This window comes from Puntigrus tetrazona, chromosome 25 (genome assembly GCF_018831695.1).
Source record: "Puntigrus tetrazona isolate hp1 chromosome 25, ASM1883169v1, whole genome shotgun sequence".
Taxonomy (NCBI): Eukaryota; Metazoa; Chordata; class Actinopteri; order Cypriniformes; family Cyprinidae; genus Puntigrus; species Puntigrus tetrazona.
This window is the reverse complement of record NC_056723.1, coordinates 13192075-13217617: the sequence shown is the minus strand read 5'-3', so window position 1 is coordinate 13217617 and position 25543 is coordinate 13192075. Positions and strand designations below refer to the sequence as shown.

Here is a 25543-nt window from a genome sequence, read left to right as displayed (position 1 = left end):
AAATTAGTTTTCAATCCAATCAATAAGGGAATTTTTTTTTTTTAAATTACTCTGTTATTTGCATCATCAGAATTGGTCAGTTGAAGAGAATGAATTAAAAACATCAGCTTTCAGCTTTCCTTTTAGGTATGCCATCAAGCCAAAATGTCCAGTATATTCATGACATTGTTTCAGTGACTTTCACCGCACCAGAAAGCTGTGACCAAGGCACAAGACATACCCTCAAGTTTTGTTTTAAGAGATTATGTCACATGGTAAATTAAATTGTGCATCAGAATGTTAAAACCTATTTGAGACATGTGTGGTGCTAATCAGCAATAGGAGGTGCCAATAAAAGGTGAAACATTTTAATGACAATAAAGGATAGTAATAATAACCAAAAGCTAAACACATGAAATATGAATAACCATAAACCAGTGAACAAAAGAATGGTCATCATAATAAATGGATAAAGAAATGATTATGAGTAAAAAAAAATGCAATGCTAAGCATACACTAAATCCGAGTAATATAATCATATATACAACCTGAGAGACGTGCCATCATCTTCACTCTCAAGAGACTGGGGAACCAGTCACAGCAGAAGACCAACACGTATGTCCGAGAGCACAGGGAGATGCACGACTGACCTTCCACTGTTTCTGCAAGAAACTCTATTCTCTATTTTATTCTAAAATTTAGGTGCCGTTAAGATCAGCCCTCCAAGTGAGAGAACAAAGTTGGCCAGACTCAGACTCCCAGTTGGGTGCACTTCGTTTTAATTACAAAAAATATGAGTCATTGTTAACAATATCATCTTAGAGGTTTCACAACTATGATCAGGCACTTAGTACCTCTCAATATGTAATTTATTCTACACTAGTTACAGCTTTATCTTGAATGTCAATGTCTTCCCAAGAGACCAAGCTGTTCCCATCGGATTTCAGTTAATCAGACATTTTATTCATGCTATACTCTTTCAATGAATTCATATTTGTAAATAACTAAATCTAAAGATACCAGTCTTCCAGTGATTGACAAAAATGCTCAGAATTTCTCCTGACCATTATGTGGCGCTCTTTTAAAACTGCGTTTTACAGTTTAAAAGTTAAAGTTAAGCATAAACAGTGTTGTAACCGCTCTTCTCTATATTAAGAAACTGCCTGCTACAATTATATTATTTTTATTAAGGACCCATCAGCCATTTTGTGAATCGCACCTTAAATAAGTACAAACTTCCATAGGTGAACCATAGCTGCAAAAGACCATAACATCATAGGAATACCCAAGATTGTGTAATTTTTAACATGCCATAATCAAACACTACACAAATGATTAAATTTGCACACAGACCAACAGGATTCAAGGTCTTTTCATAAATGTCTCTGATACTTATCAAAGCAGAAGCTGTAGTTGATAATGACGATGATGTTGATGAGGCTTGATAATGTCCAAAAGTTCACAGCTTAGTAACCATCGGGTTTGAGTCCAACCTCCAAACGATAAAAGTTCATCAAGTGTGTCCATCAAGTTCAGATACCGCTTTGAAACCACCCTTCATATGTCCTCAACGGCCACCTTAACAGCACAAAAGACCAATATCCAAAGGTCCTTGGTGATAGGGCTTCAAATGTTAAAGCTTCTCAAACAGAACTCTTTACCACAAAAAAAAGATACATGGGGAGCAGACCATGCTTCTTCCAAACAATCTCTTCCTCTACTGCTGCACAATTAGAGATTTTATCTCCCCTAGAGCCCCTAGAGGAGGGTAGTATAACTACAACAACTCCAAATATATAGTGACAGAACTATGGGCTGTTACAGTGTATATTTGAGCTGTTGGTTGGACTAAAGGGCTTGAGTTAGAGACTGCAACATTTCTATGCCTAATATTGAGACTTTATCAATGTGCCAAACTTCAACAATTAGTTCTATTGACTGCCAGGGTGGTGGCAAAGGAGGAAACCTCATTGCCACCAGTTAACCAATGTTAACTGTATACAAATTTGGCCATTGATAGCTTTTATTATATCGTATTAGTTCAGAACACATAAAATATGTTAAAGTTGACTAGATGATTTCACACTACATGAAATTTAGGAATAAACGCGATGAAACATCTTCAAGCATCAACAGACGGTCAAGATGATTTGTCTAACAACTGAATACATTTGCGACACTCATATACTCAATTCTGGATAAAAATTCACAGATATAAAAAACCAAAAAGTAAGTAAATTAACATTGCTTGGAGAAGTTAAAAAGGTCACCAATTTAAAAATGGCAAAAAGAATAAGATCTGCTTCTAGACATAGATGACCTCTGCGGTAAGGAGTTTAATTTCTCTTATTCCAGAAAATGCTTTATTACCTCCACCAGTGAACTATCACTTACTTAATTCAAACAGTGAAACTTGTTAATACATCGCTGTCGCAAAAGAATTCCACAGATATTGTTTGAAGCATTCAAAAGACACACTTTCTTCCTGTGGCAGCTGTTTCCTATGTATGCCATTTAGTCTGACTATAACACAAGATCTAGAACCTATCGTGACTCTTTCTACTGGACTGTGTTTCTACACCTCACTAATAAGTGGACTCATGCAAAAATCTCATGACTGGTGGTGACCCCACACCAACAGACCAAACGTCCTTTCTACTTTCTTTTGCAAAAGGACAGTAAATTAGTGTGAAATTAATTTGAATGTCAACCCCAAAACATACTGTGAGAACGTCTTTTTCAGATCAAATTTTGTGACGTGCTTTATAGGATCGTGATGAACGGGCATTTTGCCAGAGCATGGTTCAGGCATCTCAGATCTAGAATGTGACAAAACCTGTCACCCTTCTTCAGCACAAATTAAGCAAATTAGCCTTTTGTAGTAATCTGCTGATGGGGAAAACTTCATAGCACATGTGCCGAGAAGACTCATCTGCATCTTTATGTGCAGCTAAATTTGATCGTTTTTAAAAACACTCTGTGACGTGCCTGTGAATACGTCCCAAATTTCTGTAGAGTGGTTAAAGCAACAATTGACAGTGGTAGTTTGTTATTAGTTAGTTATTGGTAGTTTAATTAAATATGTATTATCAATTCCCTTTTTTGAATAATAATACTTGGATTAATTCACTACATTGCTTTCACGATTATTCCTCCATAAGGTCTTCCACAGACCTCTGAGTCACGTTGCCATTCAGCTCTTTGTGAAATACAAAAGCATTAGAAAGACTTTTCTGTGCCACTTCATGGCTTTGTACTGCATTGCAGCAGCTGATCGGACAAGTCAACAGCCCTATGTGATGATTATATGCAGACACAGGTGCAGAACATGGTAAAATCTTAGTTTTCCATCTGTCTTGAACTTTCGCTTTCCTTTTCCCAGTGTCCTAAATAGACAGCATGGATGGTGGAACAAACAGACACCTCGTGTCAATCCACTTCACACACACTGATATATATGTATATGTTTTCCATGATGCTTTCTGTGAAAAAGAGTTTGAAAAGATTCATGGGAGAGTGTGATTCAGCAGCAGTCTTTCTACCTGAGAATTACTCCAGCATACTGTATATCATATTGATGAAAATGATTTGTTTGTGAGGTTTTTAAAGAATAGAAATCTACAGTGCCTAGTTTACAAAGTTTTGCGTTTTAAAGAAACCGATTTAAGTGACGGATGAAATTGTTTTGAAAATAAACGTGAAAACACATTGAATTGATATTTTCTGTTACACTTTTTGTGTAATTGTATTATTTTACCTTATCTTGTGATCGTTATGCATACGTAAAATTGGTAAAAAAATAAATGTATCAAGGCAATAAGACAATAATTAACCCATTATAATGAGCATATGAAACCATTAGCTGTCCTTTGATATCATACACTGATCGGTGGCTGCAGCACTTTTTTAAGTCCAACAAATGTTTCCTGATGAGAAATGCCTGCTTTTGCACTGCAGAGACCTCAATGTCAATTGGTAACTCCCATTATCTCGCCTGCAGAGACCTATATCTGCCTAGGGTGCTTCTCAAACAGAAGTCTGCATCCTTCCTAGTTCAGTCCTTCAGTATCTTGTAGGCTGGAGTCCTTCTCTGCGTATAAACGCTATATGAGACAGCCTAGTAAATGTGTATGCCACATATCTTCCCACACATACGGTCACGACACAAACATACTAATAAAAGTTAGTTTTGGAAAAATATTTTCTTATACAGCTAATTATTATTTGGTTTTCTAATGATGCTATACAATGAATCACAGCTATCTTCTTAAGTTAAATAAAACAATGTAGTGGAAGACTACTTACATCCAACAATGTAAAGCTTGTTTTTTGTTATCTTTCTTCCCCAAATGCATTTTTATTACAAAAAGCTAATAAACGTTTTTCTACAAATGGTATTCAGTTTTGAAGGCTTTTTTTTTACTACTAAAATAAGCCCTTCAGGACAGTTACACCCTTAATGAAATATTCATTTTTGCTCAGAATAAGAACACAAATAGAAAATCAATTACTGCCATATGGCAACATCTTACCATGAAATGTTGAGCCTAAAACACATTCTACTTTGAGTTTAATCCGGACCACTGTGAGTTAAGACTGCGGAAGTGCAAACTTCAGAGTAGTTAAAAAGCATTGTATGAAAGCAAACGCAGAAGTGGTCCGTTTACAAACGAAACATGCAAATTTTGATACTAGAATTAGAATATTGCACAAGTTAACAAAAGTATTGAAACTAGTAAGAACTCTTTAAACGACAAGATGGGTGGCTCTTAAAAGAGCCTTTGGGTTTTGTGGAGTTGAAGCAGAGCTCTACTTGGAGCTGGTGTACTTGGTCACAGCCTTGGTTCCCTCAGACACGGCGTGTTTGGCCAGTTCTCCGGGCAGCAGCAGACGCACGGCGGTCTGGATCTCTCTCGAGGTGATGGTGGAGCGCTTGTTGTAGTGAGCGAGACGAGACGCTTCACCGGCGATGCGCTCGAAGATGTCGTTGACGAAAGAGTTCATGATCCCCATCGCCTTGGAAGAGATCCCGGTGTCGGGATGAACCTGCTTCAGTACTTTGTACACGTAGATAGCATAGCTCTCCTTCCTGCTCTTTCTGCGCTTCTTTCCTCCTTTACCGGCGGCGGTCTTAGTGACGGCCTTCTTGGAGCCTTTCTTAGGAGCAGACTTGGCTGGTTCAGGCATGACGAAAATATAATCTTCCCAGTTCGCCGAACACAAGGATTTATTGACTCGCCTATGTTAATTTTAAAGGTGGTATAGAGCCTCTGTGATTGCGTGTTTTCATAGACCAAACCCATAGTCATATATAATTGGACAAGATGAAGTATTAGCGTTGGAACGAGGGCCAATCACATGAAGTAAATTTATAGCTCCACCCACTGCTAATTTTGAACATCTGCTGATATTTTCAATTCCCGCTCTTTTTGTTCATGTTTTACAAAAACAAACGCGGCCCATTTTATTTTTTTAACCGCTTAGAACAACTTGGAAGGGAGAGCAATGACGGGTAGACAAATTTTTCCTCTGCTGTCTTGCTAGTTTCACTTCTGCTCTAACTTCTATCATTGCCGTATCAAAGGTTATCAATTGTCCCGTATATAAATCATAACGAAATTCCTTTTACTTAGTATACCTAAACATGCCCTTTATGCCGCGATTTAGTATAATTAGTATCGACAACGAATTAATTTAACCTTTTGATCTTTTCTAATACACACATGTATCCTTTAAGTTTTAACGACACGCTCTTCTTCATTTTCGTAATTTAAAATATATCACTCACACCGATTAATAAAGTTGCTTAACTTTCTAACCGTTACTCAGCATTACAACAGAAGTTTTCTTTCAGTTTGATTTAGGTGGCTCTTAAAAGAGCCTTTGTGTTTTGATGAAGCGTTGCGTTTAAGCGCGCTCTCCACGGATGCGGCGGGCCAGCTGGATGTCTTTGGGCATGATGGTGACTCTCTTGGCGTGGATGGCGCACAGGTTGGTGTCCTCAAACAGACCGACCAAATAAGCCTCGCTGGCCTCCTGCAGGGCCATGACAGCGGAGCTCTGGAAGCGCAGGTCCGTCTTGAAGTCCTGAGCGATTTCTCGCACCAGACGCTGGAAGGGCAGCTTGCGGATCAGCAGCTCGGTGGACTTCTGATAGCGACGGATCTCTCTCAGAGCCACGGTGCCGGGCCTGTAACGATGAGGCTTCTTGACTCCGCCGGTAGCCGGAGCGCTCTTACGGGCGGCTTTGGTGGCGAGCTGCTTCCTCGGGGCTTTACCACCGGTGGACTTACGAGCGGTCTGCTTGGTTCTTGCCATTTTCCTGTATTATTTTACAACAGAATGACTTTGTTCAGCTGCAGCAGCTTTTTTTTAAACTCTCCTTTCTCGTTGGGCGGTGCGTCACTTGCTGTATTTGGTTGGCTGTTGTGTTTACGTCACAGCGTGAGGCGGCCAATGACGTGCCTTTTCTGTTTTTGAACGAGCAGCGGAGGACCGAGTTTCCCGCTCAAATGTTCTCTATTCAGTGCTACATTGATATATTTTGTTTAACTCTACATGCTTGTTCACCAGAGGGCTTCTCTGTTTGAATTAAAGCCAATGAAAATATACTTTATCTACGCTATACGTGACAGTGGGGTGGATGTTAACAGATTTTACACTGTTTTATTTTTGTATTTGCAGCGCAGCTCGTTGGATTTCTTTAGCTTTCATAACCATATTGTGCTGTTCAATACAATTGTGTATATCGCAACACGTATTCGCTGTATACTTATACTTCGTGTCTAGTCTAGGCACAGCGCAAATCGTGTTTATAACGTGGACTGCATAGAAACCAACACAGTAAAAATTATAATTCAGATCTGCTCTTCACAGAAAAAGTGGGTGGCTCTGAAAAGAGCCTTTGTGTGTTTCGTGAGGTCGTGTTTATTTGGTCTTGGCGGGTTTCTCGGTCTTCTTGGGCAGCAGCACGGCCTGGATGTTGGGCAGCACGCCGCCCTGAGCGATGGTCACTCCGCCCAGGAGTTTGTTCAGCTCCTCGTCGTTACGCACCGCCAGCTGCAGGTGACGGGGGATGATACGGGTCTTCTTGTTGTCCCGAGCGGCGTTTCCGGCCAACTCCAGGATCTCAGCGGTCAGGTACTCGAGCACAGCGGCCAGATAAACCGGAGCACCGGCACCGACGCGCTCGGCGTAGTTTCCTTTGCGGAGAAGTCTGTGAACACGACCGACCGGGAACTGAAGCCCTGCTCTGGAGGAGCGAGTCTTAGCCTTTGCTCTGGCTTTACCACCGGTTTTACCTCTTCCACTCATTTTCAAAAGTTAGACTTCACGCTGTAAATCAACGCAGAAAAACTGGCTGTGAAGGATTGAGATCAGGTTTTAAGAGACCGTACTCGTCGTCTATTGGTCAGAGTCTGTCACAGCTGTAAACCAATCACTGCAGGCCTCTACAAAACTCCAAACCCCACGCCCCACCCCCCTCTCTGTCGGTCGTTTTATTTTAAAATGTAAAAATGTATATGAATACATAAATACACATAAAAGATTAATAAACTTATCTGCAAATAAAACACGTGCTTAAATGCATAAACATGACACAACCATAAAATAAACCAAGGCATAAATTCGTCTATTCACGTAAATATAAAATAAAATTGATAGCTTTTGAAAGTAATCGGCAGCTGATGTTTTCTTCAAATCATTCTTATCCTTTGATGAGTTATATATTTAGTGTTCTGATGTAAACACCGTGTAATCACCCTTGTCTTTTCAATATAATGCATTTTAAACTATACTGTACTTACAGGGGGAAATACTCTTAACCAAAAAGCATTCAATTAAAATATTTACAATTTTGCTCTTTAACTGTAGCAAGTGGGTGGCTCTGAAAAGAGCCGTTTTGTTTTGGAAAGAAAAAGCACAAAAAATGAAACTTATTTCTTCTTGGGAGCTGCCTTTTTAGGTTTGGCTGCTTTGGGCTTCGCTGTCTTGGGTTTGGCCGCCTTGGTCTTCTTGGGGCTCTTGGCCGCTTTCTTAGCAGCTGCAGGCTTCTTCGCTTTCTTGGGGCTCTTAACTGCTTTCTTGGCGGCTGCAGGCTTCTTCGCCTTTTTGGGGCTCTTTGTCGCCTTCTTCGCAGCGGCGGCCGGTTTCTTCACCTTCTTGGGGGATTTCTTGACGGCGGGTTTCTTGGCCGCGGGCTTCTTTGCTTTCGCGGGAGTTTTCTTGGCGGGCTTCTTCTTGGTCTCGGCCTGCTTCTTGTTGAGCTTGAAGGAGCCGGAGGCGCCGGTACCTTTGGTCTGAACCAGGGTGCCGTTGGTCACCAAACTCTTGACGGCGAGCTTGACGCGGGAGTTGTTCTTCTCCACGTCGTAGCCGCCCGCAGAAAGAGCCTTCTTCAGCGCGGCGAGGACACGCCGCTCCTCTCCTTGGACGCGGACACGGTCTTGACGATGAGGTCTCTGACGCTCGGGCCCGCTTTCTTGGGCTTAGACGCTGGTTTCTTTTTGGGAGCTTTAGCCGGCGGAGCGGCAGCAGCTGGAGCGGTTTCAGCCATGTCTCTGAGTAGATAGTGTTCACACGTCGATAGACAGAAAACAATGAAGTGCTGCGGAGCGGCGCCGCGAGACTTAACTGTCACATGAGAACCGTGTAGACTCAACACCCAGCTCAACAGAACTAGCCTCAGAGAAAATGTTTGAACGAGAATTAAAACAAAAATGTATCGAAACATCTTTGTCAACATCAAGTTTAAAAAACAGATGTTAATGTTTTCTTGGGGTTTACATATACATTATATATACATATACATTACATACAATTATGATATATATATATATATATATATATATATATATATATATATGTAATCCCTTTTATATTTAAATATATATTTATAATACAATTTATTCATGTGCTGGCATTGCTCTATTTTCAGCATCATTACAGTCTCACGACTCTTCAGAAATCATTATAATATGCTGATAATCGTACTACAAGAGTAAACTATTTTTCTGGCTAGATATATTAAAATTTATTTTTTTCGAGCATTTGAAATTGGCACATTACCTTTTTATTTGATGGATATATATAAATGAAGGCTTAATGATTTTTATTTATTATTACTTTTTTTAAAGACCACGTTTAAAGACCACGGAGTTACTTTTTGTAGCAATCTAGTTTTTTTTTTATATAAAATTTAATTTATTATTTTACAGCCTATGTAGTCAGAGTTACAGAAAAGCAATGAAAGTGCAAGAAACAAGGATATTGTGTTACAACTTTCAAACAAAAAGTCTGCTGTAACCATTTATTTATTTGCAATTCCTTAACGATTAGATCATGTCATTGATTAACTGAAAGGGTGGATGGGATCGTAAGGAGAAAAAATAAAAAAATAATTTAATATCTGAATAGACAGTGGACTACTGGGATTTTCTTGTAATAAAGAACTGCATCATATGATTGTTTTAGACACTCTTTAAGCGATAAGATGGGTGGCTCTTAAAAGAGCCTTTGGGGTTTTTGTGTATCACGGACGTGTTTAACCTCCGAAGCCGTACAGAGTGCGTCCCTGTCGTTTCAGAGCGTACACGACGTCCATGGCGGTGACGGTCTTTCTCTTGGCGTGCTCGGTGTAGGTCACTGCATCACGGATCACGTTCTCCAGAAACACCTTCAGCACACCGCGGGTCTCCTCGTAGATCAGACCGGAGATACGCTTGACTCCGCCGCGGCGAGCGAGACGACGGATGGCGGGTTTAGTGATTCCCTGGATGTTATCACGAAGAACTTTACGGTGACGCTTAGCGCCTCCTTTCCCGAGTCCTTTACCTCCTTTGCCTCTTCCAGACATGATTGCAAAGCTTCAAAGATGTAAGCTGTAGATGCCAGACTAACTCGTGCGCCAAGAGCTTTATCGTAGTTTACCGGACCTACTTGAAACACACTAAGGCGGAGCTATGCGACGTTTACGTCATTCTTTGTAGTACAGAGAAGTTGAATGTGATATAAATTGATGTAAAAAATCATCATGGCAGAGTATATATATATATATATATATATATATATATATATATATATATATATATATATATATATATATATATATAAATTTTGTTGTTGTTGTCAATAAGTCGTTTGACTGTCACAAGACTTTGCCCTCCTCCAGTATAGGCTATAGGATTGTATAAATACAAGGCGCATGCTTTCCTCTCAATAATGAAATAAACACTGACAGTGGTGAGAAAGCAGTTTTAATTCTGTCTTCTTTACACCCGGGTAGATTCCCCCTCTCTGGTAGACGTTACAAGAGCAATCACCTAATTTGTGAAGTCATTAACTCACATCCCAGAGCTAAAGCAATAAATTTTGTACATAAAAAAAAAAATATACATTTATATCAATTCACTAGACTGATCACTTCACTAGAAGACCCTAATCCCACAGCTAAGATCATGTAGAGCCCTTTGAAGCAGCAATAGAGTTAAACTGACCACCCCTTTTTGAAGCTGCAATGAAGGGCGGAAAGCTAAACTGACCACCGAAATAATCCTGAAAAGCTTTGGTGGCAAAAGTTTTTTTATCTATTTTGTAGAAAACATGTTATTAAATGTGATAGTTTCCCACAAGGGGCAGCATTTACACAGAACCATAGTTCACGGAGAAACTATGCAAATATCTGTCATTATCATGAACAATTTCTTTGATTTCATAATTTACAGCAAATACGATTATATAGCAAATTAAGTAGTGATGCATAGTTTGTCAGAAAGCTACAGGTCTATGAGTAATTACTGCTTCACCACTATTTAAGTTACAACGCGCCTGATTAAATTGTAGCCTTATGATCTGAGTGTGTCTGGAGATAATCTGTAGGGTGTCTGACTGTATGGTGACAAAGGAAGGCTGTGGTTGTTTGCTCTCATCTTTGAGTTCAAACCCCTCACACCTGTATACACACAAACAGGGGTTCAACTGCTCAACCACAATCTGGTGTATTCAAACTATAATCTGCAGATACTGAGAGACTATCACTGAGCTCATCTCAGCTTTTGATCAGGTTAATATTGTATGTGCTCTGCAAACATCACAAATTGCAAATGATTTAAAGATGAATGGATGATTTGGGGTGCTTTTTCAAGCCTCTTTTTTTAACTAGTCCAATAGACTCTGGCTGCAGACTCGCACTGTCAGACATGTTTGTTCAGACAGCAAAATTGATTGAAACATTAAAACAAGAAAGGGCATTAAAATCATATTATTTTCTTGTTAAAAATGACATTTTTGGGTAAAGAAATTAAATATTATGTTGTTCAAATATAATTATTTCGTTAAAACGACATATTTTCTCAATCTTTCTACAATATAGTGCTATAGTATCCAATAATTGTGCTGGAATTGAATCTGGGTTTTGAATATATCGTTATTTGAAGATCAGAAGTATCACTGAGCTCATCAGCTTTTGATCATAAATGCTGGTTAATACATTAAAGATGAATGGCGTTTGTCAACGTGCCTTTGGAAAGAAGTGGCTGCAGAAACATGTTTGTTCAGACTGCACTTCCGCAAGAGATGTTACTTGTTTTGTTTAGTTTTTTTGTGGAATATCTCAGTATTTTCGAATATTAGTTAATTGTTTTCCAAAATAAGATACTGTAAAAACAACCAGGGCATTAAAATCATATTATTTTCTATTAAAACATTAATCGGAAAAGAAATTAATGCATGGGATATAACTTCTGTGCATGAACTCTCAAGTTCTCTCATTCTACATGTCTTGTCTGATCCAAAAATCAAGTTATTTGTCTCACATCCCAGACCTGATAGGTTATTTGAAGATCAGAAGTCGCCACATGTACTTCATGCGTTTGTTCATCCCTAAGAAGGGATCACACCTCTGAAGAACGATTTTCAAACAAATCTTACCAGACTGAAGGATCAGAAGACTGTCTGGACTGCCGTAATCGAGAAGGACGAACCGGATCCGATTCATTTGAGAAACAATCACATCAATAGAGTGATGCAGAAAAAGTAAGACGTTAAGAACTACTGGTTGGATCTTAAGATGTGAAGACCATTGCAGATAAGATACTTCAGCCGCAACTCATTCACATGGAACGATATTCGGAAATCATGGAGACTTTAACAAGTGAGGATGGTAAAAGAAAAATCTGTGAAAAAGAAAATTGTATGTACAGAGTGATGCTGTGAAAGCCAAATTCATATCAATTATTCAGAAAGAGAAACTTTACAAATTTTAAACATTGTTCTTTTTCTACACACACTTCAAAACAACAGCCTCCGATACACCCAACAAGAGTTCTGTAATAATGATAATGTGAAATGAGCATAAATTTGAAAATGATGAAACATTGGTTTATAGTACATATATATACACACACACACTAAATCGCCCTTGCGGGACTAGATCAAGACATCGATAATATAGTAATGTTAATAAAATACATAGAAAAATGTAAACAAAAAATGTCGTCTGTACATGTCATGGGTAAAATAGACTTAAAAGAAAAACCTCATTCTTGTAATGTGCTTGACATAGGATTAGAAGCAAAGATGCCAATAAAAATTACAACAGCTCTCTGCAAGGAAACTTGGTGTATAGCAAGCTCTTTAAGTGATAAGATGGGTGGCTCTTAAAAGAGCCTTTGTGTTTCGTAGAGCTGGAGCAGATCTCTACTTGGAGCTGGTGTACTTGGTGACGGCCTTGGTTCCCTCAGACACGGCGTGTTTGGCCAGTTCTCCGGGCAGCAGCAGACGCACGGCGGTCTGGATCTCTCTCGAGGTGATGGTGGAGCGCTTGTTGTAGTGAGCGAGACGAGACGCTTCACCGGCGATGCGCTCGAAGATGTCGTTGACGAAAGAGTTCATGATCCCCATCGCCTTAGAAGAGATCCCGGTGTCGGGATGAACCTGCTTCAGTACTTTGTACACGTAGATAGCATAGCTCTCCTTCCTGCTCTTTCTGCGCTTCTTTCCTCCTTTACCGGCGGCGGTCTTGGTGACGGCCTTCTTGGAGCCTTTCTTAGGAGCGGACTTGGCTGGTTCAGGCATGATTAAAATATAATCTTCCCAGCGCCGAACACAAGAATTTATTGACTCGTCTATGTTAATTTTAAAGGTGGTATAGAGCCTCTGTGATTGCGTGTTTTTCATAGACCAAACCCATAAAGTCGTATGTGATTGGACAAGTCGAAGTATAAGCTGAAGAACGAAGACCAATCACAGGCGGAAATTGATAGCTCCACCCACTGCTCCTTTTTGAACATCATCTGAGTTTCCTTTGTTTTAACTCCCGTTCTTTTTGTTTCGTTTCCCAACAAATGGGTCTCAAATACCATCGTGTAGTTTTTGAACACTAATTGAGAGAATTTATAACAAAAGAGAGCAATGTCGATTTTACACTAGATTTTCCTCTGTCGTCCTGACGATTTCTCTTAACTTAAAGTAACAGTTCACCCGAAAAATGAAAATTCTGTCATCATTTACTCACCCTCAAACCTTTATGAATTTCTTTGCTCTACCGGACACAAAGGAAGATATTTTGAAGAATGTTCGCAACTAGGCAACTTTAGATTAGGGCCATTTCCTACTATTTGGTGCCATTTGAGTCCCTATGACAATGTAGTATATTTGTGTAAAAATGTACTAATACTCGTTTCTGAATGCTAACCTTGCAAAGTGACATCCCCTCTACAATCGAACAGAAAATTTAATTCAAGTAATTACTCTTATTTGAGGGCACATAAGCTAAAATGTTTTGGATTTTTTAACAATATTGTTGTATATTCTCATTTATAATATTCCATAAAATATACGTTTTGTTATTTAGACCTATTTAAAGCATAAATAATTTAAAAATAGCATGTGCTTGAAATAAATGTCCCCTTCTAACTCTGAAGGAATCTCTCAGAACACAGCCCTTGAGCGTTTCTTTAATAACAGGATTACACTTCTTATTGGAAAACTACTAAGTAGTTAGCCATCTTCAAACCACCTTTTTTTCTGTGGTTTATAATTATTTCACTGATGTGGTAAAGCGTAACACTTTAAATTACATATGTAAAACACAACTGTATTTTGGTTACGTCAAATAGTGATACAAAAACTTTTTTCCCCCCATCGGTTGTCGAAAGTTCGCCCATTCGGTTTGATTTAGGTGGCTCTTAAAAGAGCCTTTGTGTTTAAGATGAAGGGTTGAGTCTAAGCGCGCTCTCCACGGATGCGGCGGGCCAGCTGGATGTCTTTGGGCATGATGGTGACTCTCTTGGCGTGGATGGCGCACAGGTTGGTGTCCTCAAACAGACCGACCAAATAAGCCTCGCTGGCCTCCTGCAGGGCCATGACAGCGGAGCTCTGGAAGCGCAGGTCCGTCTTGAAGTCCTGAGCGATTTCTCGCACCAGACGCTGGAAGGGCAGCTTGCGGATCAGCAGCTCGGTGGACTTCTGATAGCGACGGATCTCTCTCAGAGCCACGGTGCCGGGCCTGTAACGATGAGGCTTCTTGACTCCGCCGGTAGCCGGAGCGCTCTTACGGGCGGCTTTGGTGGCGAGCTGCTTCCTCGGGGCTTTACCACCGGTGGACTTACGAGCGGTCTGCTTGGTTCTTGCCATCTTCTTGTTCTCAGAATAACTTCGCTCTGCTGCAGCAGCTTTTATTTTAAACTCTCCTGTCACAGTGGGCGGTGCTTCACCGCGGTATTTGATTGGATGTTGTGTTTACATCGCAGCGTGACGTGGCCAATGACAGTCCGTTTCCGGTTTTCGAAAGAGCCGCGGTATCCTGCGTTTCCCGCTCAAATAATCTATTCAGCGTCCTGTTTTTGTTTACCTGGAAGGATTATTACAATCAGAGCTATTCTAAAATATATATTTTTGTATTTACCATAAATGTTTCAAGCAGTTTTCTTGTCTAATGCAGAAAAATACGTTCGGTTCTTCATCTTTTCTTTTTAAGACGTGCGCCGTTTTACTTACGCTTTGTTTTATTTAAAAAGGCTTATAATTCACCTTATTGATACCACTCACGTCTAGCAAGAACAACGCAAATCGCGTGTATTCTTGACGTATAACTTATTAATTTAATACAATAGATCAAATTTAACATATGGTAAAACCGCTCTTCACAGATAAAGTGGGTGGCTCTGAAAAGAGCCTTTGAGTGTTTCGTGTGGTCGTGTTTATTTGGTCTTGGCGGGTTTCTCGGTCTTCTTGGGCAGCAGCACGGCCTGGATGTTGGGCAGCACGCCGCCCTGAGCGATGGTCACTCCGCCCAGGAGTTTGTTCAGCTCCTCGTCGTTACGCACCGCCAGCTGCAGGTGACGGGGGATGATACGGGTCTTCTTGTTGTCCCGAGCGGCGTTTCCGGCCAACTCCAGGATCTCAGCGGTCAGGTACTCGAGCACAGCGGCCAGATAAACCGGAGCACCGGCACCGACGCGCTCGGCGTAGTTTCCTTTGCGGAGAAGTCTGTGAACACGACCGACCGGGAACTGAAGTCCTGCTCTGGAGGAGCGAGTCTTAGCCTTTGCTCTGGCCTTACCACCGGTTTTACCTCTTCCACTCATGATGATGTTCGTAAACCGTTTGTTTCTACAGACGGATGCAGAAATAATCCTGCTAAAACTCAACAGTCAGCTTTTAAGAGAGCGTGCTCCTCTTCTATTGGTTAGAGTCGATGACAGTCGTAAACCAATCACTGCTCGTCCCTCCAAATCCTAACACCCTCGTCTTTTTGCCTGTTTCTTTATTCACTGTTGAGCACAGCGATGAATGGTTTATTATAGAAATGCGTTTAAAATTTGAAACCTAAAAATGTTCATATTTCTTTCGATAAGACATTATGAACAGTATTTCATAGTCCTAATTTAGAGAAACGTCTTAGCATACTAAAGCATATAGTAAATTATTATTCGAATACTACAATATAATGGTTTCCTTAAACAGTTTGAGAATTGTTGCTTCTGACTGTACACTTATTAACTACATATTGAGGACACTCAAGTCCTTGTGTTTAATGTCACACGTAGAGCTCTACTATCATGAGAACAGCTTTCTTAATGAACACATTCCTTTATGTTGTTTTAATGTAAATATTTAATCTGCAAGGAACGTTATAATACACTTGGTGTATAGCAAGCTCTTTAAGTGATAAGATGGGTGGCTCTTAAAAGAGCCTTTGGGTTTCGTAGAGTCTGAGCGGATCTCTACTTGGAGCTGGTGTACTTGGTGACAGCCTTGGTTCCCTCAGACACGGCGTGTTTGGCCAGTTCTCCGGGCAGCAGCAGACGCACGGCGGTCTGGATCTCTCTCGAGGTGATGGTGGAGCGCTTGTTGTAGTGAGCGAGACGAGACGCTTCACCGGCGATGCGCTCGAAGATGTCGTTGACGAAAGAGTTCATGATCCCCATCGCCTTAGAAGAGATCCCGGTGTCGGGATGAACCTGCTTCAGTACTTTGTACACGTAGATAGCATAGCTCTCCTTCCTGGTCTTTCTGCGCTTCTTTCCTCCTTTACCGGCGGCGGTCTTAGTGACGGCCTTCTTGGAGCCTTTCTTAGGAGCGGACTTGGCTGGTTCAGGCATGTTCGCTGACGAAGATCAACACAAACGTCTAGATTAACAAGCGCATGTATCGGGTATTTATTGAATGCTTATGCTAATCCAAGAGGGCTGGCTACTGTACTCTGATTGTATCTTCTCGCTCAAGGAAATATTCTATTGGCTGGAAATCAGCCGCGAGACAGACACGTCAGCCAATCACAGGCTTCTAAATTTAAATGCATATAGTTGCCTCCCACTTCATTGTCTGACTTTCCCGCTAAAAATATCTGGGATAAAAACGCAAAGATTGGAAAAAAAAAAATGTTTTTTTGCTTTACCCACTCATTTACACAAATCAACACGGGTTTTGAAATATTAAGGTCAGTTAATACACCCAGCGTAAATTTTTGTAAAACGCATTCATGCCATTTTACTGAAACTTTCACTAACGTGCATTTTAATGCGTTCACGTTATGTTCATGTTACATCTTTCAATAACAAAACATTATGAAACGCATTCTTTTTGAAAAGTTGGGTGGCTCTTAAAAGAGCCTTTGGGGTTTTTTCTGTGTCACGGACGTGTTTAACCTCCGAAGCCGTACAGAGTGCGTCCCTGTCGTTTCAGAGCGTACACGACGTCCATGGCGGTGACGGTCTTTCTCTTGGCGTGCTCGGTGTAGGTCACTGCATCACGGATCACGTTCTCCAGAAACACCTTCAGCACACCGCGGGTCTCCTCGTAGATCAGACCGGAGATACGCTTGACTCCGCCGCGGCGAGCGAGACGACGGATGGCGGGTTTAGTGATTCCCTGGATGTTATCACGAAGAACTTTACGGTGACGCTTAGCGCCTCCTTTCCCGAGTCCTTTACCTCCTTTGCCTCTTCCAGACATGATTACAAGTGATCTAGAATAGTTTTTACGATAAACGAATACCAGCCGCAGCAGGAGCTTTACAGTCGCTTAGAGGACCTAATTGAAACATACCAAGGCGGAGCTATGCAACGTCACACTGGACTGGAAGGCACCCATGTGCAATTTAACAAATTAGTTGCTAGATTTAGCAACGTTTCAGACAACCCTAATACATTGATTATATGATTATTATGATGATTATATCACTCTAAATGAATCTACCCCCCAAAATTATTTCTATAAAAATGAGCCACGTTTAAAAGGTAGAGGGGGAGGTGTTGCTACAATTTATAACAATATTCTTAGTACTTCTCAGAGGGCAGGCTTTAAGTATAACTCATTTGAAGTTTTGGTGCTGCATATAACATTATCTACAGAATCATGTGCTAGTGATAAATCTTCTGTCATGTTTGTACTGGCTACTGTATACAGGCCACCAGGGCACAGCACAGATTTCATCAAAGAATTTGCTGATTTTCTAACTGAGTTAGTACTGGCCACAGATAAAGTCTTAATTGTTGGCGATTTTAATATCCATGTTGATAATGAAAAAGACTCATTAGGATCAGCTTTCTTAGACATTTTGAACTCTGTTGGGGTTAGACAACACGTCTCTGGACCTACTCATTGCCAAAAATCATACTCTAGATCTAATACTGTCACATGGAATGGATGTTAAAATGGTTGAAGTACTGCAGCAAAGTGATGACATTTCAGATCACTATCTAGTCTTGTGTGAACTCTGTATAGTTAAACCTGTAAACTCTGCACCTTATTACAAGTATGGTAGAACCATCACTTCCACCACAAAAGAAAGCTTTCTAAATAACCTTCCTGACTTATCTCAATTCCTTAGCACATCCAATACGACGCAAAAAAACTTGATGATGTAACAGAAACTATGCATGCAGTTGCTCCTTTCCACTTAAAAAGATAAAGAAAACAATCTGACTCCATGGTATAATGAAAACACTCGCACCCTAAAGAGAGCAGCCCGGAAAATGGGCGCAGGTGGAGAAAAACCAAATTAGAAGTATTTCGTATTGCCTGGCGGAGAGTATGCTGTCATACAGAAAAGCATTAAAAATAGCAAGATCTGATTATTTTTCATCCCTTTTAGAAGAAAACAAACACAACCCCGGTATTTATTCAGTACAGTAACTACATTAACTAAAAATAAAGCATCAACAGGTGCTAATATTCCCCAAGAGTATAGCTGCAATGAGTTCATGAATTTCTTTACTTCTAAGATTGATACCATCAGAGATAAAATTGTAACTATGCAGCCGTCAACTACAGTTTCACATCAGATAGTGAGCTTTAGATCCTCTAAGGAAAAATTACACTCTTTCTCTATTATAGGAGAAGAAGACTTGTACAAACTTGTTAAATCATCTAAACCAGCAACATGTATGTTAGACCCTGTTCCATCTAAACTATTAAAAGATCTGCTTCCAGAAGTCATAGATCCTATTTTGAACATTATTAATTCATCATTGTCATTAGGATATGTTCCCAAAACCTTCAAACTGGCTGTAGTTAAGCCTCTTATTAAGAAACCACATCTTGATCCCAAAGACTTAGTAAATTACAGACCAATCTCTAATCTCTCTTTTCTGTCAAAGATACTAGAAAAGGTAGTATCCTCACAACTGTATTCCTTTTTAGAAAAAATGGTGTCTGTGAGGATTTCCAATCAGGTTTTAGACCGTACCATAGTACTGAGACTGCTCTCATTAGAGTTACTAATGACCTGCTTCTATCATCTGATCGTGGTTTTATCTCGTTATTAGTGCTATTAGATCTTAGCGCAGCATTCGATACTATCGATCACAACATTCTCTTGGATAGACTAGAAAACTATGTTGGCATTAGAGAAGCGCCTTAGCATGGTTTACATCATATCTATCTGACCGCTATCAGTTTGTGGCATTAAATGAGGAGGTATCATATCGATCAAAAGTGAAATATGGAGTTCCTCAAGGCTCAGTGCTAGGACCGTTACTTTTCAACCTGTGCATGTTACCTCTGGGAGATATTATCAGGAGACATGGTGTTAGCTTTCACTGCTATGCTGATGATACTCAGCTCTATATTTCAGCGCAGCCTGGTGATACACACCAAATTGAGAATCTAACAGAATGCATAGTCGATATAAAAAGCTGGATGATGAGTAACTTCTTAATGTTAAATTCTGAAAAAACAGAGGTGCTAATAATTGGACCTAAAAACCCCACATATAATAATCTAGAACACAGCCTATCACTTGATGGCTGCTCTGTTAATTCTTCATCATCAGGTAGGAACCTAGGTGTGCTGTTTGACAGCAATCTTTCCGTTGAAAATCATGTTTCTAGCATCTGTAAAACTGCGTTTTTCCATCTTAAAAATATATCTAAATTACGACCTATGCTTTCAACCTCTAATGCAGAAATATTAATTCATGCGTTTATGACCTCAAGGTTAGATTATTGCAATGCTTTATTGGGTGGTTGTTCTGCACGCTTAATAAACAAACTTCAGCTAGTCCAAAACGCAGCAGCCAGAGTCCTTACTAGAACTAGGAAGTATGATCATATAGCCCGGTTCTGTCAACACTGCACTGGCTCCCTATCAAACATTGAATAGATTTTAAAATCTTATTAATTACCTATAAAGCCCTGAATGGTTTAGCTCCTCAATACTTGAGCGAGCTCTTATCACATTATAGTCCTGCACGTCCGCTGCGTTCTCAAAACTCTGGCCATTTGATAATACCTAGAATATCAAAATCAACTGCGGGCGGCAGATCCTTTTCCTATCTAGCACCTAAACTCTGGAACAATCTCCCTAACTCTGTTCGGGAAGCAGACACACTCTGCCAGTTTAAATCTAGATTAAAGACACATCTTTTTAACTTAGCCTACACATAACACACCAACACGCCTTTTATTATTCAAATCCGTTAAAGGATTTTTAGGCTGCATTACTTAGATTTGCTGGAACTGGGAACACTACTCCTACAATACGATGTACTTGTGACATCGTAAAAAGAATGGCATCTACGCTAATATTAGTCCTGTCTTTTTCTCAATCTGTTTTCACAGTTTGTATCCAGACTAGATGGTGGATCAGCACACAGAGATTATGTTCATCAGAGACCAGAACACCTAGATGCGCCCGTGGACCAATCACCAGATCCTGATGCACACACACACACACACACACACACACACACACACACACACTAAGTCATTTACACTATCTGACACAGCTGCGTTTAAAATTGAACTGGAAGTTAAGTGCTGGGCGTCCGGTCAGAGGAGAACTGACCCCAACTGAGTCTGGTTTCTCCCAAGGTTTTTTTTTCTCCATTCTGTATGCATGGGGTTTTGTTTCCTTGCCGCTGTCGCCTCTGGCTTGCTTGGTTGGGGACACTTAACTTCTAGTGACTATCGTTGAATTGACTACAGAGATCGTCTCTGCATTTAATAAGAAATTGGTCACTCTCGTCACTATACATCCCTGTCATTATACTGTACAGTGCTCTGATGCAACCTGTGTTGTTAAAAGCGCTATATAAATAAAAATGATTGATTGATTGATTGACATTGTCTGTAAAAGCACCTAGCAAATGTATTTATGTATTTATGTAATAATAAACACACATGTAAGCAACTGTGAATTAAATCATAAAATGCACATATTTCCCTCTAAATTGCAGTACATATATCAAGTGAATTGAGTTGCAATTGTACATTAAAAAAAAAAAAAATATATATATATATATATATATATATATATATATATATATATATAAATAAATACATTTGAAAAAATAATGATAATTTTGTGCCAGAACATCATTTAAGGTGTAACAACGTGGAAAATACAATGTGGAATTTTAAATGCTGGTAGAACAAAAAAGAAACCTGTGAAAAGTCAGTGTAGAAGGTTAATACAAATAACATTACATTGTGCCATATTTTACAAATTTTTAAAGTGTAGCATACTAACTACCGATACAACTGCTTAAAATACTTTAGTTTTAGTTCATAAAATACATAAAATGTAAGTATTCAACATTTTGTATCAATGTATTATATTGTATTTGAAAGTAATGTAATTTTTGTAAGTTATTTTTCTTTAGCAACTTTTCCTGAAAATCAGTTGGCAACTTCATAATACGTTTACCTAAAAGGTCCCATGTTGTTTTTTTCCTGGAGTTTTATTTTAGGCGTTGATGTGCTTAAGAATATATATTTGTGGTATATGTAACAAAAAAAGACAAATAAACAAAAATATTTGTTAAGTCAAATGTTAATGCTATAGACACCTTACAGATGAAGTGTGTCGAAAATCTTTGCCATATCTTTAACATTTTAATTGCTTTTGGGTTGGAGCTTTGATGCAAACAGGAAGTACTTTATTCATAAGATGGTTCTCATTGCAGAACACAAGATCCAGAGGGCCAGGTTGGATCCACTCGCACCTTATCTATACATCGCCAGGTTTACCCCCTTATCCCTAAGTCTACCATCTACACCCCCTGAACATGGATCCAACAGCACCTCCTGTTCTGAAGTGAGAAGCTACTGCCTCCATCCAAAATTGCCCCCGCATTGCCTAAATCAATCCACTGTGTGATGAGACAGCCATTTTAGTGGAGTCCGGAACTATAGTGGACAGCTGCAAGAGATATACACTTTTTTTTTTTTTAAGTAGGATTCAGCTTCTGATCACATTCACCCTTTAAAAAGAAAAAGTGGGTGGCTCTGAAAAGAGCCTTTGTGTGTTTCGTGTGGTCGTGTTTATTTGGTCTTGGCGGGTTTCTCGGTCTTCTTGGGCAGCAGCACGGCCTGGATGTTGGGCAGCACGCCGCCCTGAGCGATGGTCACTCCGCCCAGGAGTTTGTTCAGCTCCTCGTCGTTACGCACCGCCAGCTGCAGGTGACGGGGGATGATACGGGTCTTCTTGTTGTCCCGAGCGGCGTTTCCGGCCAACTCCAGGATCTCAGCGGTCAGGTACTCGAGCACAGCGGCCAGATAAACCGGAGCACCGGCACCGACGCGCTCGGCGTAGTTTCCTTTGCGGAGAAGTCTGTGAACACGACCGACCGGGAACTGAAGTCCTGCTCTGGAGGAGCGAGTCTTAGCCTTTGCTCTGGCCTTACCACCGGTTTTACCTCGTCCACTCATGATGCTTGCTTAGCACCTCTTACCGATTGAAGAAGAAATAATACTGTTGACGCTCGACAGTCAGCTTTTAAGAGAGCGTGCTCCTCTTCTATTGGTTAGAGTCGATGACAAATGAACACCAATCACTGCTCGTCCCTCCAAATCCTAAACCCCTCCTTTTTTTCCGATTCTCTTTGTTACAGTCATTCATTGCTCATGTCCAGTACTTTTATATAACAATGACCCAGCCTCTAAAAAACTTAATGTGTATAAAATTAATGTTTTCATTTCTGTATAATTTGGAAACAGTGGATTAAACCAGTCTGTAACATAAGACCTGGTGTAACGTTATGGCTTCCATTCACAGGCGCACATAATTTATATTTAATTAATATTTACATATTTATATATTTAAGAAACAAAAAAGAGCGGGAACTGAAAGGAAATTCATTCACAACGGCTGACGTTGTTCAAACATGAAGCGGTGGGTGGGGCTATCAATTCACGCCTGTGATTGGCCAATGACACACGAGATCGTGGGGTTAGTCTATGAAAACACTCAATCAGGATGTTCTTTAGCTCTTTGAAAATTAGCATAGGTTGGTCAATAAAGGGCTCTGTTCTGCTTCGTTACGACAATTGGTACATCCGTGTTATCAACATGCCTGAACCAGCGAAGTCTGCTCCTAAGAAAGGCTCCAAGAAGGCCGTCACTAAGACCGCCGCCGGTAAAGGAGGAAAGAAGCGTAGAAAGAGCAGGAAGGAGAGCTATGCTATCTACGTGTACAAAGTACTGAAGCAGGTTCATCCCGACACCGGGATCTCTTCCAAGGCGATGGGGATCATGAACTCTTTCGTCAACGACATCTTCGAGCGCATCGCCGGTGAAGCGTCTCGTCTCGCTCACTACAACAAGCGCTCCACCATCACCTCGAGAGAGATCCAGACCGCCGTGCGTCTGCTGCTGCCCGGAGAACTGGCCAAACACGCCGTGTCTGAGGGAACCAAGGCCGTGACCAAGTACACCAGCTCCAAGTAGAGATCCGCTCCAGCTCTACGAAACCCAAAGGCTCTTTTAAGAGCCACCCATCTTCTCATTTAAAGAGCTGTGATAATTTTCATGTATCTCGCTGTTTGCACTTGAAAAACACCTGTGATGTGTCGCAAAGTAACATTACTTTCTAAGGGTAGCAAAGTAACAGCCATAATTTGCTATCCAAGTCAATGGTGGCATCCTACTTGGGTTTTTTTTTTTTTTTTTTTTCTCTCTCTCTTTCTCTTAGTTCTAGTAAGAAATTTAAATCATATAATATAAAATCATATCTGCAAGTACTGACATATAATACTAACCTTTAGTATTTTATGACAGCATACATGCAGCAGATGTCAAGTGGTTAAACCGTTTGTCAGACAACATGACAAATAATTTCAGTAAGTTAAAAATTAAACACCTAGAACTTTATATGGCATCATAACATAGACAAAGTTTGACTAATAATAAATAATTCAATAAATAAAAACAGCATGGCACATGACATCTGTTCACTAAGCGTTTAGCAGATGGGAAGGTAAAGGTTTACTCCAGCCTGAAATTTTAATTTTGGAATTAATCGTTTACTTCTATGTTGTTCTAAACCTACAAAGCTTTGTTTATCTTTGGAACACAATTCAAGAAAGTTTAGTTGAAAACTTGGAGACTTGTGGCTTCATCTGCCATCAGTTGAATGTTATGAAGTGACAAGAATAATTTTTGTATGCGCACACATAAAATAATAATAAAAATAATAATGACTTATAATTTGCCCCGTCTGTTTCTCTCTCTGTATCACTCTAGCACAATTTTGGATAATATCCACAGGATACAAACTATGTATGCTCTTTTGTCATTTTCTGCCTTGTTCAATCCAGTCTGAATGTGCGTCTATGAAACTATGAAAGATGATAAATGAAACTCCAAAATCATCAATCACCATGACAACAGTGTGTTAGCAGCTAAAAAAAGAAAGGCTATAGAAACAAAATTCCGTCAAGATAAAGCTTTAAGTAACTTTACAGTGTGCATCTTAAGACAAAACAAAGGAACTGCCATTTTATTTTACGTTTATTTCAACTCATACTTACATTTTAGGCCTAAGCCTTGTCTGTGAAACCGGGGGATAGTTTGTGTCTGTGCAGAGCAGCCTTTTTCACATCTAACACTCTTTTAACATGATTAAATTTTCTGGTTATGTTTCTTAAATATAGTTATGAAATTAGTATCTGATCGCTGAACAGCAAGAAGGCAGAGGCTTGACAAATAGGATAAGAAACGGCACCAGCACCAGCACCATTGACCGATAAAGTATTGAAAAAAACTTTAAAGTCTAACAGTAAAAATAATAACTGTTACATTTGTACACTGCAAAAATAAAAATAACTCATTTGTTTGTTTTGTCCATATTTTACCCAGCTCTGGTTTATATTTAGCCCAGCATTTTGTGTGTGTGTGTGTGTGTACAGATGACTAAATTAATTGTGAATAATTTGTTTAGGTGACATGTATGATATGGTTATGACATATATCTCTTTCTTCATCTTGCATCTTTCCATTCCATACATTAATGAGCTTCATTCAGGTGCGATGGTAGGAATATATGTTTCATCAATGCATCCAACCTGGAAGGAAATTCTAATTACTGGGTTAATTCAAGAAGTCACTGCCATATGTTATGACAATATGTTACACACACACACACACATTTTTTCACATACTTTTCTGTTTGCACTGATTATTTTTCTTACCGGGACAAGTTTACATCCACCCAAGATTAAATACAGCACACTCAAAGCTTCCAGGTGTTTGTGCTTCAAGCTGCCCAAAACAACAGCTGTATAAAACTCTGCACACGCCCTTCATTGATGCTCATTTAATTAAATACTCTTTTAAACTG

The 25543-nt window shown here is 39.9% G+C and overlaps 8 protein-coding genes and 1 pseudogene across 8 annotated transcripts; 1 reads left to right on the top strand and 8 right to left on the bottom strand.

Annotated features, from left to right (window-relative positions):
* Nucleotides 1-4741: 4741 nt before the first annotated feature.
* On the bottom strand, nt 4742-5169 carry LOC122330862 (histone H2B-like). The gene has a single exon (XM_043228196.1). It carries the CDS (start codon nt 5164-5166, stop codon nt 4789-4791), a length of 378 nt encoding a protein of 125 aa, XP_043084131.1. The 5' UTR covers nt 5167-5169; the 3' UTR covers nt 4742-4788.
* A 703-nt stretch (nt 5170-5872) lies between these two features.
* LOC122330836 (histone H3) lies at nt 5873-6315 on the bottom strand. Its single transcript, XM_043228170.1, has one exon. The coding sequence runs from the start codon at nt 6295-6297 to the stop codon at nt 5887-5889; it is 411 nt and encodes a 136-aa protein (XP_043084105.1). The 5' UTR covers nt 6298-6315; the 3' UTR covers nt 5873-5886.
* Nucleotides 6316-6895: 580 nt separating this feature from the next.
* On the bottom strand, nt 6896-7319 carry LOC122330848 (histone H2A). The gene has a single exon (XM_043228182.1). The coding sequence runs from the start codon at nt 7291-7293 to the stop codon at nt 6907-6909; it is 387 nt and encodes a 128-aa protein (XP_043084117.1). The 5' UTR covers nt 7294-7319; the 3' UTR covers nt 6896-6906.
* A 466-nt stretch (nt 7320-7785) lies between these two features.
* On the bottom strand, nt 7786-8648 carry LOC122330828 (annotated as a pseudogene).
* A 743-nt stretch (nt 8649-9391) lies between these two features.
* On the bottom strand, nt 9392-17474 carry zgc:163040 (uncharacterized protein LOC100038789 homolog). The gene is made up of 5 exons (XM_043228206.1): nt 17144-17474; nt 15241-15265; nt 14285-14613; nt 13916-13921; nt 9392-9845 (listed from the first exon to the last, which is right to left on the bottom strand). Exons 1-5 carry the CDS (start codon nt 17434-17436, stop codon nt 9524-9526), a joined length of 975 nt encoding a protein of 324 aa, XP_043084141.1. The 5' UTR covers nt 17437-17474; the 3' UTR covers nt 9392-9523.
* LOC122330831 (histone H2B-like) lies at nt 12598-13068 on the bottom strand. The gene has a single exon (XM_043228165.1). It carries the CDS (start codon nt 13051-13053, stop codon nt 12676-12678), a length of 378 nt encoding a protein of 125 aa, XP_043084100.1. The 5' UTR covers nt 13054-13068; the 3' UTR covers nt 12598-12675.
* LOC122330854 (histone H2B 1/2-like) lies at nt 16083-16608 on the bottom strand. Its single transcript, XM_043228188.1, has one exon. It carries the CDS (start codon nt 16581-16583, stop codon nt 16206-16208), a length of 378 nt encoding a protein of 125 aa, XP_043084123.1. The 5' UTR covers nt 16584-16608; the 3' UTR covers nt 16083-16205.
* Nucleotides 17475-22213: 4739 nt separating the features above from the next.
* LOC122330844 (histone H2A) lies at nt 22214-22644 on the bottom strand. The gene has a single exon (XM_043228178.1). The coding sequence runs from the start codon at nt 22632-22634 to the stop codon at nt 22248-22250; it is 387 nt and encodes a 128-aa protein (XP_043084113.1). The 5' UTR covers nt 22635-22644; the 3' UTR covers nt 22214-22247.
* Nucleotides 22645-23255: 611 nt separating this feature from the next.
* On the top strand, nt 23256-23854 carry LOC122330860 (histone H2B-like). Its single transcript, XM_043228194.1, has one exon. The coding sequence runs from the start codon at nt 23275-23277 to the stop codon at nt 23650-23652; it is 378 nt and encodes a 125-aa protein (XP_043084129.1). The 5' UTR covers nt 23256-23274; the 3' UTR covers nt 23653-23854.
* Nucleotides 23855-25543: the final 1689 nt, after the last annotated feature.

Bases quoted from the DNA above. Each gene is read 5' to 3' on its own strand.
- LOC122330862 (XM_043228196.1), bottom strand. From the start codon at position 5,166: ATGCCTGAACCAGCCAAGTCTGCTCCTAAGAAAGGCTCCAAGAAGGCC.
- LOC122330836 (XM_043228170.1), bottom strand. From the start codon at position 6,297: ATGGCAAGAACCAAGCAGACCGCTCGTAAGTCCACCGGTGGTAAAGCC.
- LOC122330848 (XM_043228182.1), bottom strand. From the start codon at position 7,293: ATGAGTGGAAGAGGTAAAACCGGTGGTAAAGCCAGAGCAAAGGCTAAG.
- LOC122330831 (XM_043228165.1), bottom strand. From the start codon at position 13,053: ATGCCTGAACCAGCCAAGTCCGCTCCTAAGAAAGGCTCCAAGAAGGCC.
- LOC122330854 (XM_043228188.1), bottom strand. From the start codon at position 16,583: ATGCCTGAACCAGCCAAGTCCGCTCCTAAGAAAGGCTCCAAGAAGGCC.
- zgc:163040 (XM_043228206.1), bottom strand. From the start codon at position 17,436: ATGTCTGGAAGAGGCAAAGGAGGTAAAGGACTCGGGAAAGGAGGCGCT. The intron at 15,266-17,143 runs GTACGGCTTCGG...TCCTGGGCGGAG, and splicing joins AAACGACAGGGACGCACTCT to TGACCATCGCTCAGGGCGGC. The intron at 14,614-15,240 runs GCCCAACATCCA...GAGAACAAGAAG, and splicing joins ATCGCTCAGGGCGGCGTGCT to ATGGCAAGAACCAAGCAGAC.
- LOC122330844 (XM_043228178.1), bottom strand. From the start codon at position 22,634: ATGAGTGGACGAGGTAAAACCGGTGGTAAGGCCAGAGCAAAGGCTAAG.
- LOC122330860 (XM_043228194.1), top strand. From the start codon at position 23,275: ATGCCTGAACCAGCGAAGTCTGCTCCTAAGAAAGGCTCCAAGAAGGCC.